This window comes from Phalangium opilio, unplaced genomic scaffold (genome assembly GCF_054372755.1).
Source record: "Phalangium opilio isolate 3A_F unplaced genomic scaffold, DU_Popi_V2 ptg000209l_1, whole genome shotgun sequence".
NCBI lineage: Eukaryota > Metazoa > Arthropoda > Arachnida > Opiliones > Phalangiidae > Phalangium > Phalangium opilio.
The window spans coordinates 22,440,767-22,460,788 of record NW_028324217.1 but is presented as its reverse complement, the minus strand read 5'-3'; the positions used below and the strand labels follow the sequence as shown (position 1 = coordinate 22,460,788).

General features: G+C 39.8%; 1 protein-coding gene across 1 annotated transcript in view; it reads left to right on the top strand.

Moving 5' to 3' along the window:
• LOC149621307 (uncharacterized) overlaps positions 1–20,022 on the top strand; it is a 48,991-nt gene that overhangs the window by 24,289 nt on the left and 4,680 nt on the right. Inside the window, exons 3-6 of the mRNA XM_089855426.1 lie at positions 16,111–16,192; positions 16,263–16,367; positions 16,665–16,796; positions 16,882–17,731. Coding sequence (XP_089711552.1) covers positions 16,111–16,192; positions 16,263–16,367; positions 16,665–16,796; positions 16,882–17,731 — 1,169 coding nt within the window. The remainder of the gene's footprint in view (positions 1–16,110; positions 16,193–16,262; positions 16,368–16,664; positions 16,797–16,881; positions 17,732–20,022) is intronic.

Here is a 20,022-nt window from a genome sequence, read left to right as displayed (position 1 = left end):
TCCTTTTTCCCTGCCATTAGGATTTTCTATTTGGAGAGTGGTCCGCTGCAATCGTTTCGATGGCACTATTGTCTGTGCCATACTTATGTTGCTTGTTTGTTCAGCATGTATTGGTTGTCTCGTTTTACTGATAGGCCGGTCAATTGTCGGGGCTATGGTTGGTCTCAGATGTATCCGATTTCGGCGCAGCTGTTTACCATCGTTTGTTAGGATTATGTAAGATTGAGGTTCGGGCCCTTTTTCGATTAATAAAAACTGTCTTTGACACAAAGACGCGAAAAAGTAAGAGATAAGTGTAGAAAATTAATTGTTTGAAGTAACAGATATTCAAATTTTCATTTTTGAAGGCGTGATTATAAAACATCAATTATTTGAAAAAATTTCTTATCTTAGTTTTTTTCACCAAAATTCCTTAAGTAAAATATTTTATCCTTAAACATGTGCATCATTTTAAAAATAGAAAACGTATGCATTTTATTTTCTTTTTAAAATTTAGAGCTAGTTTGAGTATTCGGGCCTATAAGGAGAATAAAATGGGCAGAAAATTGTTGATAGCAGACAAAATAAAACAAGCATGAAAACTTAACAAAACGTGTTCGTTTATTTTAAAGTTTTCGAGGTTTCAAAAATTGACGTGTTGTATATCGCTCAAAGCTACAGATATTTTGACTCTAATAACTACATCACAGTCAAAGGGCGAATGTAATTTTCGGTTCGCAATATTTTCAATTTTGAAATATAAAAATAAATACTTCTAGCTCTATTTTTCAGATATCCGAGTATTTGAACTTCCTCGAAGCAAATGTTTCTCGAAAATAAACAGTAGTATCAAGGTAGTTTCTCTGAAATTTTTGTGAAAAAAACTAAGATAAGAAATTTTTTCAAATAATTGATGTTTTATAATGACGTCTTCAAAAATGAAAATTTGAATATCTGTTACTTCAAACAATTAATTTTCTACACTTATCTCTTACTTTTTCGCGTCTTTGTGTACAAAGACAGTTTTTATTTATATCTGTCACTTCAGTCTTAATATGAATTAAAACTGTTTAGAAACTAGTATTTTAAACCGTATACTGAAAAGCAGGCGCTCCATTTAAGTCTTGTGGTGTTGCGCGTATATTAGTTACCACGTTTGAACTAACAAGGCCCTAACCATCTATTATAGAAGTATTTATCCTGATTGCTTCAACGCCCAGTCCAACTCAAATTGCCTTCCCGTCGTTTTCACGTGCAAAGCACAGTGGATGCAATAATACAAATAGATTCCGAAGACTCAGGCTAAAAAATTATTACGTAGACCTGTGTACAAAAACAATCTATACACCTGTGCACAAACATATTCCATAGACCTGCGCTGGGTGACCACATTTCCTAAATTTTATAATTTTTCCTATTTTCGGATGTCTTCCTATTAGTTCCTATAATTTCGATAATTTTCCTATATTTTCCTATTTTTTGAAATTGTAGATATTTTGTGCGCTCTCACTTTTGGTTCCATAAGTATGACACTTCCTATATTTCGAAATGCTAGAGACTTAATGAGAGCTAGTTCGAGAACGACGCGAGAATTGACTACACACGATTCTCTACTCCATCTTCCTATATAGTCTGTACTAAGCCTTTGACAGGGCCTCATCAGGCGTCGCTTTACGAGAATCTATGACGTTTCATTTACGTCACTTCGAGACAAGCTCTCAGTTTCCAGTGACAAATTTATGTAACATATCTTACGAAATTATGGTTATAATTAAACCAAAGCTCCTTTGTAAATCTTGTCTTATTACTTTCAAAGCATTTGCAACATATATTTTGCTATTTTTTCAAGAGTAGTTCTCTTGTCTTTTCCTGTTTTTTTAATTATACACCTATATCTATATAAATCAAAGTCCTGACTGACTGACAGACTGACTGATAATCATCGCCCAGCCCAAACCGCTGGCCCCAGAAGGCTGAAAATTTGGAGGAACGTTACTCGTAAGTAGTAGGCGCGTACTAAGAAAGATTTTTCCAATCCGCCGCCATCTTCATAAATGGCGCCCAGAAATGTAACAAATCTTCTCTTTGTAAGAAAGTCCGTGAGTTTCAACCGATTTCACAAATATTTAGTACACTGGATTCCTATAACCTATAGACGGGTCTTGGTCTTTCGGGATCGATTTGTTGCCATCATTTTAAATGGCGGCCAGATATTTAAAAACCTTTCTTTATAGAATGTCTGCGTGTAAAGTAATAAAAAATGTCCCGACGAGATGATGGGCGACGCCGAGTGCCTTCGCTCCTAGGATGCTACAAAAATATTAGTCGAATCAGTAAAATGTACCCATACCTGATACACTCAAGCGATGCCGCGGGTAACAGCTAGTCTCCTATAATTTCCTGTAAATCAATTGTAAATTTCCTATTTTCCTATAACTATTACAAGGTTATTTGTGGTCACCCTGAGTGCACAAACATATTTCGTAGATAACATAGACTTGTGAAAACACATGTCATATAATTGTGTACAAACAGATCCCGTAGACTTGTGCACAAACAGATCCCTTAGAATTGTGCAAAAACAGATCCCTTAGAATTGAGCACAAACTGATGTCATAGACTTGCGCACAAAATTATGTCATAGACTTACGCACAAACAGATGTCATAAACTTGTGCAAAAAGAGATGTTATATACCTGTACACAAAACGATTCCATGGACCTGTGCACAAAAACATTCCATACCCCTATGCTCAAAAATATGCTCAAGAATATCTCGTACACCAGTGCACAAAAGTACTACATATCCATTTGCACAAAAATATCCCGTATCCATTTGCAGAAAAATGTTCTTTAGACCTGTGCACAAACAGATGCAGTGGCCTTTGCAAAGACAGATTCCTTGGCCCTCTGCACAAACCGATTCAGTAGGCTTGTGCACAAAAATATTCCGTAGACCTGTGCACAAAAATATTCCGTAGACCTGTGCACAAACAGATACCGTAGACATGTGCACAAACAGATACCGTAGACATGTGCACAAACATTCCGGATACTTGGACACAAACGGAAGTCACAGGGTTGTGCACAAACAGATGTCATAGACTTGCACAAAAAAATACATCATAGACTTGCGCAATAAGAGATGTCAAGGATATGTGCACATCAGAATCCACGGACTAGTGCAAAAACAGAAGTCTTAGACTTGTTTACAAACAGAAGTCATAGACCTGTTTCCATAAAGATTCCATACCCATTTGCACAAAACAATTTCATACCCATTTGCACGAAACGATTCCATACCCATTTGAACAAAACGATTCCATAGACCTGTGCCCAAAGAGATTCCATAAAACAGTGCACAAAAGATTCCCTAGACCTGTGCTCAAAAAAATATGCCGTAGGCCTGTGCACAAACAGACGCCGTACACCTGTAAAGAAACAGATTCCGTAAACCTGTGCACAAACAGATGCCGTAGGCCTGTGTACAAACAGATGCCGTAGGCCTGTGTACAAACAGATTCCGGAGATCTGTGCATAGATTCCGTAGCCATGTGCACAAACAAATTGCGTAGACTTGTACACAAGTGGAAGTCACAGGCTTGTGCACAACAGATGTCATAGACATGTTCAAACCAGATTCCATAGTTTTGTGCACAAACAGAAGTCATAGACATGTGCACAAAAAACATTCTATACTTGTGCACATCAAGTTTCCATAGACCTGTGCACAAAAGATTTCATGGAGATGTGCACAAAATATTTCATGGAACTGTGCACAAAACATTATATATGCTTGTGTACATAAAGATTCCATAGACCTGTGTACATAAAGATTTCATACCCATAGCACAAAACTATTCCATAACCATTTGCACAGAAATATTCCCTAGACCTGCGCACAAAATATTTCATAAAACTGTGCTGTGTACAAAACGATTCCATTGACCTATGCACAAAATATTCTATTGGCTTTTGTATAAACATGTGACATAGACCTGTGTACAAAAATATTCCATGGACCTGTGCACAAAAACATGCCTTGGACCTGTTCAGAAACATTCCATACCCATATATGCTCAAAAATATTCCACACCCATTTGCACAAACATTTTCCGTAGACCCGTGCACAAACAGATGCCGTAGACTAGCGCATAAACAGATTCCATAGATTTGCGCACAAATATATTACGTAGACTCGTGCACAAATAGATTCCACAGACTTGTACACAAACAGAAGTCACACGGTTTTGCACAATCCGATGTCATAGACTTGTGCACAACAGATGCTTGTGTAAAAAACTGATTTCATACTTCCTCAAAAAGAGATGTCATCGACATTTGCACAAGAGATTCCGTAGACTTGTGCACATAAAGATTCTTCAGACTTGTGCACAAACATATTTTGTAGACCTGTACACACAGATACCATAGACTTGTGCAAAAATAGATGTCAAATATTTGTGCAAAAACACATACCTTAGACTTTTGCACAAACTGATGCCATAGACTTGTGCTCAATCATATGTCCTAGACCGGTGTACAAAACATTCTATAGATTTGTGCACAAACATGAGTCATATACCTGTACACAAAAATATTCCACGGACTTCTGCACAAAAACATTCCATATACCTGTACACAAAAATAATCCATGGACCTCTGCACAAAAACATTCCATATCCCTATGCTCAAAAATGTTCCTTACCCATTTGCACAAAAATATCACGTTCACCTGTGCACAAAACTATCACGTACACCTGTGCACAAAAATATTCGGTATCCATTTTCACAAAATTATTCGGTATCCATTTTCACAAAAATATTCCGTACACCTGTGCACAAAAATATTCCGTACACCTGTGCACAAAAATACTCCAAATCCATTTTCATCATAATATTCCATACACCTATGCACAAAAATATTCCGTACACCTGTGAACAAAAACAGTTCGTACACCTATGCACAAAAATTTCCGTACAATTGTGCATAAAAATATTCCGTACACCAATGCATAAAAATATTTCGTACACTTGTGCACAGTCGCAGACTTGCGCAAAAAGAGATGTTATAGACATGTGCACATCAGATTCCATAGAGTTATGCACAAACATTTTCAATGCCCCTATGCTCAAACAGATTTCAAACCCTTATGCTCAAAAATATTCCATACCCATTTGCACAAAAATAATACGTAGACCCGTGCTCAAAAATATTCCGTAGACCTTTGCTCAGACAGAAGTCACTCGCGTGTGCACAAACAGATGTCATAGACTTATGAATAAACAGATGTTATAGACTTGTGAATAAACAGATGTTATAGACTTGTGCACAAAGAGATGTTATAGACTTGTTCACACACAGGTGTTATAGACTTGTTCACAAGCAGGTGTTATAGAATTGATCACAAACAGGTGTTATAGACTTGTTCACAAACAGATGATTTAGACTTGTGCACAAACAGATGCTTTAGACTTGTGCACAAACAGATGCTTTAGACTTGTGCACAAACAGATGCTTTAGACTTGTGCACAAACAGATGGAATAGACTTGTGCACAAACAGATGTTTTAGTCTTGTGTACAAACAGATGTTTTAGACTTGTGCACAAACAGATGTTTTAGGCTTGTGTACAAACAGATGTTTTAGACTTGAGCATAAACAAATGTTATTGACTTGCGCAAAAAGAGATGTTTTGGACTTGAGCATAAACAAATGTTATTGACTTGCGCAAAAAGAGATGTCATAGAAATGAGCAAATCAGATTCCATAGACCTGTGCTCAAACAGAGGTCGTAGACCTGTGAACAAACAGATGTCGTAGACCTGTGCACAAACAGAAGTCGTAGACCTGTGCAAATAAAGATTTTTCACTTGGACACAAAGATTCTTCAGACTTGTGTGTGCACATAATGATTCTTCAGACTTGTGTGCACATAAAGATTCTTCAGACTTGTGTGCACATAAAGATTCTTCAGACTTGTGTGCATATAAAGATTCTTCAGACTTGTGTGCACATAAAGATTCTTCAGACTTGTGTGCACATAATGATTCTTCAGACTTGTGTGCACTTAATGATTCTTCAGACTTGTGTGCACATAAAGATTCTTCAGACTTGTGTGCATATAAAGATTCTTCAGACTTGTGTGCACATAAAGATTCTTCAGACTTGTGTGCACATAAAGATTCTTCAGACTTGTGTGCACATAAAGATTCTTCAGACTTGTGTGCACATATAGATTCTTCAGACTTGTGTGCACTTAATGATTCTTCAGACTTGTGTGCACATAAAGATTCTTCAGACTTGTGTGCACATAATGATTCTTCAGACTTGTGTGCACATAAAGATTCTTCAAACTTGTACACATAAATATACCATAGACCCATGAACAAAAAATTCCACAGACCTGTGCACAGAAGATTCCATACTCCTATACTCAAAAGGATTCCATGCAGATTTGCACAAAAACATTCCGTAGACCTGTGTAAAACAATATTCCAGAGGCTGTGTAAAACAATATTCCATAGGCCTGTGCACGAAATGATTGCATAGGCCTCTGCACAAAGAGAATTTATACTCCTTTGCACAAAAATATTCTGTAGGTCTGCGCTTAAACAGATTCCGTAGACTTGTACACAAACAGATGTTATAGTTTAGACTCGTGTAAAAATTTAATTACCTATAATTGGTAATTATCTTTAATTGCTTATTTTGTTTAATTAAGTTTAATCTGTACTTCGCAACTAAATTAGTTGGACGCGCAATAGTTATAATGACAATTAAGCTAGCTAATTGCCCTACAAATTTGATTATCCGCAGTAAAACGACGTAAGTCCTAGAATGACTTTCCTTATTACTTAACCCAAGCAAAAAAGGTTCCACAGTTTAAAGGTAAACCACGTAATTCGGAGCAGGTACTTAAAACTATTAAAAACAATACTTAAACTTTGTTTTTCTTAATGAAACAAAAATTGGCGCCCACTTTAAAAATGGGGCTTACATTTAAGACCGTTTTCAAATCTATCAAACGTATAGTTACTTTTGTAAGGGTAGTTACAAAATGGGTAAGTTTGGAAAATTTCCCATGTTATTTCTATGGAGATTCTCTAGTTTTTCGCCAAAATCTGTGATTAATTTTATGGAAATGAAAACCACCCTTAGCAACTTTATGCTTTATAAAATAAACTATTAGGTGGATCATCTTGAAATTTTTACCACATATTAAGGGCCCGGTTTTTAGTTCTGTAGAAAAATTTCGAAACAATAAACTTAATACGAAAAAAGTTAAAACCAATCCAAAAACCTTCCTTATACATTAAAGCCGTCATCAGGCCTTATCTAAGGGAGCTACCGCTCCCTTAGAATAATCCTAGCTGGAAGCCAGTTTCTATGGTTAGCCTGATAGTGTATAAGTTGTCCTTGATGTAACGGTGGTAGATTTTTTGTTGCTTTTGCGTTATACTGGGATATCATTTCGTCTTGTTGCTTTCGAAGTTGGTGCCGTGTGTCTCGGAGCGTATAGTGCGGCTCCAGGGCATAGTTTGTTGTTGTCATTGGAGTTCTTAGACGGCGTCCCATACTAAGTTCGGCTGGGGAAGGTAGGTTGGTTTTTGGCGTTGTACGATATTCGAGAAGAACCTGCTGTAGGCCTTTGCCTTCCTGTTGTGCCTTAATAAGGGAGTTTTTTATTGTCTGAATGGCCCGTTCAGCCATACCATTGGATCGAGGGTAATGTGGCGAAGATGTTACATGGTCCACTCCCCATTGTAGCATAAACTGTTTTAATATGGCAGAGTTAAAAGGAGGACCGTTGTCCGAAATAATGCGTTGAGGGGGGCCGTAACGAGCGAATTGAGCGTCCAGAAAGACCATGACCGCTTGTGTAGTTGTCAGAGACATTTCTTGTACTTCTATGTATTTAGAGAAGTAGTCCACCAGTAATATGTACTTCTGAGAGTTCACTTGAAACAAATCCATGCCGGCAAGTTCCCATGGTAGGGTCGGTATCGGATGAGGTGTTAGCGGAAGTTTTTGGTTTGCGCTCGCTCTGTTGTTGCATATATCACATGCTTGTATGAACTCTGTTAAATCCCGAGTAAGAGATGGCCAGAAAACATTGATCTTTGCTTTTGCGATACAGGAGTTGATATCTTGGTGTGTGTTATGTATTTTCTTCATGATTTGCGTCCGCATAGCTTTAGGGATTACCAAGGTAGCTCCTCGAAACAGCAGGTCGTCCTGCGAGTAAAGTTCTTCTTGGTGTGGCCAGTAAGGCCGCATTTCAGGGGCGAGCATTTTCATAGTGCGGGGCCAGCCTTTCTGTGATAATTCTATTACCTTTACTAAGGTCTCATCTTGATTTGTGGCCATTTTGAATTGCGCTAGTTCGTTTGTTGGTATTGCAGTGATGACATGAACTGCTGTGTGTGGTCCTTCTAGATTAGTCGTATCAATGAGTTGATGTTGTTGCGGGGCTCTTGATAGCATGTCCGCTATGTGCAATTGTGCTCCAGGGACATATACTAGTTTAATTTGATAACGAAATAGTCTCATTAGTAACCTTTGTAAGCGTGGAGATATTAAATGGAGCGGTTTTTTCGAAAGTCCAATAAGGGGATTATGATCTGTATGGACGGTGATAGGAGTGCCGGCCACATAGTAGTGAAAATGTTCACATGCGAATACGATGGCTAAGAGTTCCTTTTCGATTTGGGCATATCTTGATTGGGTGAGATTGAAAGAAGTCGACGCGTATTCGACAGGGTGCGCGTCTTGCATTAAGACAGCTCCTGCGCCTATCTGGCTTGCGTCAACGGAGAGAATAATTGGAGCTTGAGGATTAAAAAATGCTAGGACCGGTGTTGTAGAGGCGAATTTTTTGAGTTGGTCATAATGTTGTTGGTGGTCTGGCTCCCACGTGAAGACCGCTTCCTTCTTCAATAGTGTTCTCATGGGTGCCGTGTGCTGATTGGCTTCAGGGATGAATTTAGCAATGTAATTTATCATCCCTAGGAAACTCTGTAAGGCAGCTTTGTCACGTGGAGGTGGAAGGGAGCAAATGGCGGTGGTTTTCTTAGGATCAGCCTCAATTCCCACGGCACTTATGATATGACCCAAATAGTTTATTTTAGGAACGGCCAATTGCATTTTCGTGGAATTAAACTTCAATCCCGTCGTAATAGCGCGATCAAATACTTTTATGAGAGTATCTGTATGGCGTGTGATGTCAGCATCGGCAATTAGGAAGTCGTCTGTAGAAATGTAGACGTTAGGGAAGTCTCTCGTAGGATATAGTGAGCGCATTGCATGTTGACAAATTTCAGTACCTGTGACGATACCATAAGGGTAAACCGGAAACGTCCATAAGGTGTGGCAAATGTGCAGAGTTTGGAACTTTCTTCAGTGAGTTTAATTTGCCAAAAGGCACTCTGAGCGTCCAATACGGTGAAGATATTAGCTCTCCGCAGTTGTGAAAATATCTCCTGTGTGGTCGGAAGAGGATATGGTTGTCGTTTTATGGAAGTGTTAAGTTTCCTGGGGTCCAGGCATATACGGACTTTGATTTGGTTTGAATCGGGACTTGGTTTAGGTACTACCACCATTGGGTGGACCCAGTCTGTCGGTTCCGTAACGGGGATAATTATACCTTCCTGTTGCATACGTTGAAGTTCAGTATGTACTGCGTTCCGATATGCAAAAGGTATTTGATGGGCCGCTGAAATGGATGGTATCGCATTAGGTTTGAGTTCTATGGAATATTCACCTGGGAGTTGTCCTATGGCGTCAAAACATTCGTGATATTGCTGTATGACGGCTTGAGGTTGAATCAAAAGTGAGTCAACGTTGGCGGTAATCCTTGTTGGGCAGTGGGAGTATTTGTCCATTTGGTGGCTTTCTGAAAATCAGCCCTAATCCCATTGAAGCCTTGGCGCCAAGGATGGGAGTGCGGGATTCTCTTGAAATATAGAACGGAAATGTAGCCTTGGCGTTAAGTGTAGAACAGGGTATCATGGTGACTCCTATCATTGGGACCATATGACCCGAATAGGCTGTGATTGTATGCAAGGGAGGCGAGATGGGTGGTCGTTCCGGAAGGGAGTTGTACATCTGTTCCGTTATGATATTTACTTGCGATCCCGTATCCACTTTGAAAGTAGTGGGGGAGTCATACAGATAGACCTGGTCATATATCTCATCTTTATCCTGAGCCAATGTATGTAGTGTGAGGCAGGACGGAATAGGAAGAGTCCCGGCCGAAAGCGGCTGTAATGTGAGGCTGTATATGGCGTAATCGTCCGTGTATTCCTGGTTCTGTCCCCAAAAGGACTCCATGGGCACGTTGGGATCGTAGTGTTCTTCGGTGTCATTGGAATCCTCTGTATCATAATCTGTATAGTATATATCAGGCGGTTGATGTCGTTGGTAATCTTCATTCACTGGTAAAGGATGTGTACTATGTAGTGAGTGAGTAACCCGGCAGCGGCTAGCCCAATGGCCGCGAATACCGCAACGCACACAGGAAGTAGTCTGTGCAGGGCAGGGACGATTGTCATGAGAGGTGCCACATCGAGAACAGCGTGGTGATGTGTTGTACGGGTGCGAAGGGTGGGGCGGCCCGGGGCGAAATTGAGTCGAATGGCTGTGATGGCGTCCCGAGAAACGAGTATGTCCATAACGTGGTTGTGACGTGAGTGGCCTCCGAGTGCGGGTGCGACCTGAAGGGCGGTAGGCGTTCATCTTGTTTTGTCGGTGAATGACATCAATGTTGCTTGTAGGCTGTGTATGAGAGTCTCGATTTTGATGACTGGACATTGCCCCGGCATAAACGGTGGAACTTTCATCAGCCTGACATATCTGCACGGCTTCACGTAATGTCAAACGTGGTATTGTAAGAAGCTTTTTGCGTATTATTTCGGATCTAACACCCTTAACAATCATTAAAGTGATGATGTCATCATGTAGAGTACCTAATTCACAGTTTTGGGCCTTGGTCCGCACGTCAATAAAGAATTCATCAAATGTCTGTGCCTGAGTTTGTGTTGTCGATAACAGCATGTATCGCAAGTAGGTTACATTCTTATAGGGCGCGTAATAAGCGTCGAGTGCGGCAAAAATCACAGGTAGGGTTAGTGCATCTCCAGTTTCAGGTATCGTTAACGTGTTATATATGCGTCGGCCAGCCGGGCCTAATATATGCAGAAACGTGGCAGGGCAGCTCTGACTTTATGTAAAAACATCAAGTGGTCATTGACCAGTCTTTTAATTGAAACCCTTAGGCTCTACTGGTCAAATGACCAGTTTAAAAAATTTCCTTATTTCTCACCCTGCTCCCAAGTACTAGTTTAAAAAATATCCTTATTTCCCAGACTGATTGACGGCGGTTAGGAAAAAAGCTGTCTGCTAGACGTTCCCTTTTTTTGGCGTTTGTGCTTTGTAGTGATTAATGAATTCCTTTGTTAGATGGACCCTAAAAGGCACACCTTTCACACCCGCACACTTTTTACACCTCTTCAAAAATCGCTATTTTCCACAACTAGACTATTTTTACTTTACAGCAAACTTCTACTACCCTTCCACTCTTGCGTCCCGTAACACCAAGGCTTAGTTCAAGCGTCTCTGAGCGCTAAGATAGGTTGAAAATCATGTCGGCGATTAAAATACAACGCCTTGAACAATTTCAACAAAACAATACCACACTGCAAACTCCTACTATAATTCTATGCTTCCGCCTCCAGCACCAAGGCTTAGCTACGCAATTCAAGCACGGTAGGTATAATTGCATGCCGTGGCACACCCCCATTCACACCGGCGACCTTTGCACACCTTTCCCATCAGCCTAAAAATGTCCCGATATGACAGCACACCCATGTTTTACTTTTCACACCATTCTTCAGTTCTCGCACACCTCAACCTTACAGTGTGACAGCACACCTATCTTTTAGTTGTGTAAGCTTTTCACACCTTTTTAAAATCCTAGCACACCTCTTTTAGTTTTAATACTTTTTCTCAATCCTCGCACACCTTAACCTTAAGTATGACAACACACCTATCTTTAGTTTTTTACACCATTCTTCAATCCTCGCACCTATCTTTATGTTTTTCACACCCTTTTTCAATGCAAGCGCACCCGGATCTTGCAGATTGACAGCACACCTATCTCTTAGGTGTTCACACCTATCTTTTAGTTGTGTAAGCTTTTCACACCTTTTTAAAATCCTAGCACACCTCAATCTTACACTATCTAAGCACGGTAGGTATAATCCCATGCCGACAAACATCCCATTCACACCGGCGAATACTTCACTCGGTACCCGTCCCGATAAAAACCGCGGCTTTTCGAAAGCGTCGCTCTTGTTATAAATCCGTGCCGTGGCACACCACTATTCACACCGGCGAAATTTGCACAACTTTCCCTTCAGCCGAAACCCGTCCCGGTAAAAACCACCGCTTCGCCTAAGCGACGCTCTTTTTATAAATCCGTGCCGTGGAACACCCCCTTTCACACCGGCGATAACCACAGACAACCAGGCTTGGAAATAAGGTTTATTTCTGAACTAGTCCTCCGGACCAGTGACCCCTGATGTCTTAAATATGAAACTGGTCCCAGGACCAGTGACCCTTCCCCAATTTATTTTTCTACTGGTCCCAGGACTTGTGGTTGTTCTCTCTTCTAAAAAAATCTCTCTCGGCTTAGGGTTGTATACACAACTAGACTCCTGGAGTCGAAATTTATGTTAAAATGAAAATAATTAAAGAGGTCCCCATATCAATTTTTAATAAAAGTAGGAATTAATAAACTAGTCATTGGGACCAGTGACCCTCGCGGTTTGGATAAAAAAAGTGGTCCAAGCTATTAATAAACTGGTTTTTGACCTGTAAACCTGTCTTATTTCCTAGCCTGCAGACAACTTTCCCTCGAAATGCCACGGATCATCCGTGGCAATACCAAGGCTTAGAAATACACTAAAAGGCACACCTTTTCAGCTTTGAGAATCTACCGCTACGAGCGCTTTCAATTCCCATCGACCAATGGGTAGTCAAGCTACTCAAGCGGCAAATTTAAATCGTTCAATGGCATTTTCCGATGTATTTCAGTTTGAAATGAAACTATCAGCATCTTTGTGTTTTTACATCATTTTCCAATCCAAGCAAACCTGCAGATTATAATTTGATGTCAAACCTGTAATTTTTAATTTTTCCCTTTTTTTATAAATCCTCGCACACCTCAACGTTATAGTATGACAGGCTGACAGCACACCTCCATTTTATAGCTTGACAGCACCCTTATGAACTTCACTTATTAGCCTTTGAAATAATGAACAAACAGTTTAGGAGGAAAGCCACTTTCTCCCCACCTCAACCAGACCTTTGCTGCCCTTTTAAGTTTTATGATTAATAAAAAAGTAATTACACTTTGACAAGAACTTTATTTACTTAAATAAATATAAAATAATGAAAATGCCATTGAACGATTTAAATTTGCCGCTTGAGTAGCTTGACTACCCATTGGTCGATGGGAATTGAAAGCGCTCGTAGCGGTAGATTCTCAAAGCTGAAAAGGTGTGCCTTTTAGTGTATTTCTAAGCCTTGGTATTGCCACGGATGATCCGTGGCATTTCGAGGGAAAGTTGTCTGTGGTTATCGCCGGTGTGAAAGGGGGTGTTCCACGGCACGGATTTATAAAAAGAGCGTCGCTTAGGCGAGGCGGTGGTTTTTACCGGGACGGGTTTCGGCTGAAGGGAAAGTTGTGCAAATTTCGCCGGTGTGAATAGTGGTGTGCCACGGCACGGATTTATAACAAGAGCGACGCTTTCGAAAAGCCGCGGTTTTTATCGGGACGGGTACCGAGTGAAGTATTCGCCGGTGTGAATGGGATGTTTGTCGGCATGGGATTATACCTACCGTGCTTAGATAGTGAAAGATTGAGATTTGCTAGGATTTGGAAAAGGTGTGAAATACTAAAAGATGGGTGTGAAAAACTAAAAGATGGGTGCTTGCCGCTTGAGTAGCTTGACTTCCCCATTGGTCGATGGGAATTGAAAGCGCTCGTAGCGGTAGATTCTCAAAGCTCAAAAGGTGTGCCTTTTAGTGTATTTCTAAGCCTTGGTACTGCTACGGATGATCCGTGGCATTTCGAGGGAAACTTGTCTGCGATTATCGCCGGTGTGAAAGGGGTGTGCCACGGCATGGATTTATAACAAGAGTGTCGCGCTTTCGCTTACGCGGGACGGGATTCGGCTAAAGGGAAAGGTGTGCAAAATTCGCCGGTGTGAATGGTGGTGTACCAGGGCATGGAATTATACCGACCGTGCTTGGAGAGTGTAAGATGTAGATATGAAAGGCTTGAAAAAAGGGTTAAAAACGTAAAGATTGGTGTGCTGTCAGATTATAAGATCGAGTTATGTTCGGATTGATGAATGGTGTAGAAAAACTGTAAAATAGGTTTGATGTAATACTATAAGGTGGAGCTGTGCGAGGATTGAAAAAGGTGTGAAAACTAAAAAATAGGTGTACTGTCACACTGTAAGGTTGAGGTGTGCGAGAACTGAAGAATATTGTGAAAACTAAAAAATAGGTGTGCTGTCATAATAAAAGTTTGAGGTGAGCGAGCTGTGCTATGAAATTATTATATCGAGGTAAGCTAGGATTGAAAAATGCTGTTAAACATAAAGATAAGAGTGCTGCGATATTAAATACGGTTAATTTTAAGTCTAATACATTGAAAAATGCCATTGAACGATTTAAATTTGCCGCTTGAGTGGCTTGACTACCCCATTGGTCGAAAGGAATAAACGTGCTCCTAGCGATAGATTCTCGAAGCTGAAAAGGTGTGCCTTTTAGTGTATTTCTAAGCCTTGGTATTTCAAGGGAAATTTGACTGTGGTTATCGCCGGTGTGAATGGTGGTGTGCCACGGCATGGATATATATAGCAAGAACGTCGCTTACTCGAAACCTTGGTTTTATCGGGACGGGTACCGGTTGAAGGGAAAGGTGTTGAAGTATTTCCCGGTGTGAATGGGGATTTGCCACGGCATGGATTTATAACAGAGGTAGCTTAGGCGAAGTCTTGTTTATTATCGGGACATTTTTAGGCTGATGGGAAAGGTGTGCAAAAGTCGCCGGTGTGAATGGGGGTGTGCCACGGCATGGAATTATACCTACCGTGCTTGAATTACGTAGCTAAGCCTTGGTGCTGGGGGCGGAAGAATAGAAGTAAAGTAGGAGTTTGCAGTGTGGTATTTTTTGTTGAAATTGTTCAAGACGTTGTATTAATCGCCGACATGATTTTCAACCTATCTTAGCGCTCAGAGACGCTTGAACTAAGCCTTGGTGTTACGGGACGCAAGAGCGGAAGGGTAGTAGAAGTTTGCAGTAATGCAAAAATAGTCTAGTTGTGGAAAATAGCGATTTTTGAAGAGGTGTGAAAAGTGTGCGGGTGTGAAAGGTGTGCCTTTTAGGGTCCATCCTTTGTTACAGTAACGGTTCCTCCTTTAAAGGCTTTAATGTATTTTTATTGACCATTAAAAAGAGTATCTATAAACAAGAAAAGCTCTTAATAAAAGTTGAAGCTTTTTCTCCTTTTTAACCCCAAAAACAGAACAGTGTGAGTAACTTTGAAACCAAAACAACGTTAATATAAGCCTTGCCTGGTAAGAATGTACATTAAACTGAGGGAAACGCCCTTGGTAACACTAAATCTTTGTTTATGGCCATACTTTTTATTATTATTAAAAATGTTACGTATTTTATCATAACAGGATAACTGTACAAAATATGATGGAATTTGTTAAAGAATGTCGTGTTATGGTCGAACGTTTAAACTGGTAAGTGATGAATATAATGCAACTTGGATAATGTCAATAGGGCATAACCTATTGAAACTATTATACCTTGAAAAGAAATAGATCTTCCTTGCTGTTTAAAAAATAAAAAATGCTAGCAGAATAAAATAATTTATACGAAGCTAGTTGTAGTTGTATTCAAAAAATGTGCTTGAGAAAATCCCTAGTCTTGAACAAAAGTGTCACAATTTAAGCATTGCAATGTTTTTCTTAGCTTTTTATAGCGAACGGGAAACTTTCCTTGTCCGTTTTTGATTTACCTTCAGTTTGAAAAATTATTTTATTTTAGGGAAGATTTACAATCTCACCAACTCTCGTTACAAAATTCCGAAATGAGTTTAGTAAATCTTCAACGGTTGGCGATTAAAGAGGTATTTTGCGAAATTATTGGAATATTGCCTGTTTTAGGCAATCTGGAAGTTATTGAAACTTTGTTTTTAGGAAATGGACTACGAGGAAGATTGTAACTATGATCATTTGAGCAAAGATGATCTAATCAATGAAGTAAAAGCTAGAGATGATCGAGTTAGGAAACTGGAAGCCAAGGTATTTTCAAAGCATAGGGGTTTTTTAGCAGTGTGAAATTAAGCACAGAGATATGAGAAAATTTAAATGGACAGTTGTTGAATCAGGTGTCCCTTCAAATAGAACTAAACTCTATGAGTGGGTTAATTAATTAAGGTTATTGGTGAAAACACCCATCAGGATTGGCACAAAGCTAAGGGGATTGGTAACACGTCCTTCGTTTCTTTATCAACAAAGTAACCCGATGAGGGCCTTTGTTGCTGATCCCCTTCTTGCGTGTCCGCAGATTGTTTTGTAATGGAATCTCATTTTGTTTAGTGTAATGTTTTAATTTCAAAAATGGCAAAAGAGAGAGTGAAAACATCATTAACGATAAATAAGCAAATAGACGAAATTGAAAGACTCAATTGGGTCATTAAAGACTTGGAAAGGAGAATCAAAGATCTGATGGTATGCAACATCCTTCACTTTCATACTCGATTGGAAAGAGAATTACTTTAAGAATGAGAGTTATTGTTAATTGTTTAAAAAATAGGAGAGAAATGGAATACATCAATTAGATAATGATGAATTAGTGAAAACTGAACCTGTTGGAAATGATTCTGGAATAAATGGCCAGGAGTTAACCCTTCCTGTTGTGATGCACAGTGTCCAAGGCAACCTGTGTAAAGAAAATATTAGTCAAGAATCACCTGTTTCTGAGGTTGGCAATACAAACACCGAAACTACCTTGAAAAAAACTGAAAATACGGGGTTTATAAAGCGAAATACGAATCCATGTGTCCCTAAACTGAACTACAGTAACAGTTTGCCTCAAAGTGCGCCTTCACCTAAAATTAATGTTGAACCTATTCGAAATGAGAGCGATCCGCCACGAGAACCTCTTGAAAACAATATTACCATTAACGATTCTTATCGTAAATCGCCAAGTGTCTCGACAGAGGGGGACACTGAGGATAATTCAACTCCATCGAAGAAATTTCGTGTTCCTGAATTGAATGTTGAATCCGAAAAACATTTGGATCTTTCTCTTGATGCAAATGTTGAAAGCGATTCACTAGAAAGAGTCCTAGAAAACGAACTTGATGAAAACCAATACAGAATCAACTTGACAGGTGCAAAGAAAAGTGATGGACAAAATCAAAGTGTGGAACTGTTACTGTTTGTCGGTCCGAGTTCATTGAGTGTTCCAGTGTTTGTTCCTGAAGTAGAACGCAACCCAATTGAACTATCAGAATTGAACCCCGTCTATATGGAAAGCGATTTACCCGAAGTTCCAATTGCAGGTCAACATAATAGTTCGGTGTCCAACTCGGAGACATTAGAAGATGTCGCTCCAAAGAATCCAGAAGGTGAAACCTCATCGCCTCGTTCGGAAGTTGCAGGTAAGTCATTTTAACCTTTTATAGTCTTGAGTGCCTAGATTGAGATATCACATTTCTAAGCCACTATTTTCGACTCCTCGGTATAAAGTCTAGTCGCGTATTTCTTTTGACTGCTCGTAATACAATCCGAATGTATTTTTCCCCCTCCGAAAAACGCGAATGATGGAGACACGGCCTCCCTGCTTTTGGACGTAATTCCGCTTTAAACTTAGATGAAAACTAATCTTGGGTCGAAAGCCCCTAAGCGATGCTTATTTTCAATCGTTGTGGTTGTAAATACTTAATAACAGTGGCTTGACGCCATATTGTTGCGCACTTTAGTGTAGTTATACTGCTTATATTATTGAAGCGTACGCAGCTCAGGGCCGGATTAAGAAGATTTTCGCCCGGGGTCAGTGGCTCGATGGGCGCCCCCTCCCTTGGCCCCATAATTTATAAAAACCTGCTAGAAATTTTAACAATTTTGTTTTATTGGAAATATAGGGAGCTAACAGTTCTGACCCTGAAACGTCACACCCTTCTATCTCTTACTGGAGTTTCATCCCCCCTAACGGTTGGAAACAGTATTCTACGCGCAAAAATGCCAACCCATGGATTAACTAACGCTAGGGATTGTTCACTAACCGTGTTTCCCATGTAATGCTATCGCCAACTACATGTTCCGAATTATCCGTTGATTCCCCTCTTCATTCCCCCAATTTATTGGACCAAAACGGATGTAGATATAGCGCTATCTCTCGCCAGAATAAATCGTTTTTGCCCAATTTAGGCAGTATTTCAATTTTGACGTCATAGGACACGTGATATTTGGTCCAATTTTCTTTTAACATCCTGTTAGGGATAGTAGCTGCTGCTAGGTGGCGTTTGGAACATGCATGCTTTATCTTTTTGGGGGAACGAACTATCCCTAGGGTTAGTTAATCCATGGCCAACCAGAGGGCGGCTGCGTGACGTCAGACTATCTCTTTCCCCTAGCCAGCTGTTAGCTCCCTATTGTAATTTTGTTAAGTGAAAAGTATCCCTATGCATGGCTGATACTCACTCATACGCTCAATTTTAGTTGAATAAGTGACTAATAAATTTAAAAATAGTAAGCAAAAAGTGACTAAATAGGGGCAAATCAAGCTATAAAAAAGGGCCATTTGAAATGAAATGTTTTCAGACATGATCGATTTTCATAATTATTTTCAGTAGTTAAAGATATTTTAAAGGTCGGTGCCGTAATTAAGCCTATGGGTGCCTCCTCTGCCCCCCCCCCTTAATCCGGCCCTGCGTACGCTGATTCACGTGATCAAAGCCTTTACTTTTCTTCGACATTGCTTCTTCGTACAACTTGGCATTCTGTTCTTTTCAAGTGCGTCTACACGATTCTACGTATTTAATGCCTTTTTTTTGCAAACTTTATGTGATGAGTACATCGTTAATTCTACCGTGAAAGGTTTTTCTTCATCCAGGCTTAATTAATTCAGTATCAAACTTAGTAAGGATGAAATTTATAGCGTCCCATTAAAACGCGAACCAGAAAAACCCCTAAAATGAGATTAGTGTTCCTTTGGAAGCACGCAAGAAATTAATTTGATGAAAATCAATGCATTTACAAATTACACTAAGAAACTTCACATTTCTAGCCGCCATTTTTCAAGATGTCCACAGATTAAACCAATTTCTTTAACGTCTCTGCAACATTTATTCGGGGGACGGTTAGGCATTGAGTATCAATCAGGTACTACTTTTACTCAACAACACCAGGGTGCTGCCTATTCTGTAAGCTTCGAAAGGGAGTTGTCGATCGACAGCTCTGTCGGTCTCGAAAATCACAAAAATGGTATTCTGTCAGAAGTTGTCGAACTAGTTATCGACAGGGTTTCGTTTCGAGTAACCCCTCTTACATGAGTTTTAATCTGACAGTAAATAGCTGCCCTTCTACATTTATCTCGCTTTGAGTTAAATAATCTGGCTAGGGAAATTATTTGGTGAGTTTTACGAAGACAACGTTCTATCAGAAGTAGAAGAAGAAGATGTAGTTGTACTCAGGGTGCCTTTTGCAAGGCAGAGAAACAAAGTGAAAACTATATGTCACAACAGTCAACAGAGAGTGGGTTCCAGAAGGAATGAGAATGGTAGCTTGTCTGCACGCATTGATTTTCAGAACATCCGTTGAATTTGAAAATACGTCCTTTCGAGCCAAAGTTTCTCTTGCAATTCAGTTTATGTTCATCCCCTTTTTACCTCTCCGTTTGACGATGTCTTCACGGAGAGGTATTACACTGGACGTGTCTGTCACCGCGTTC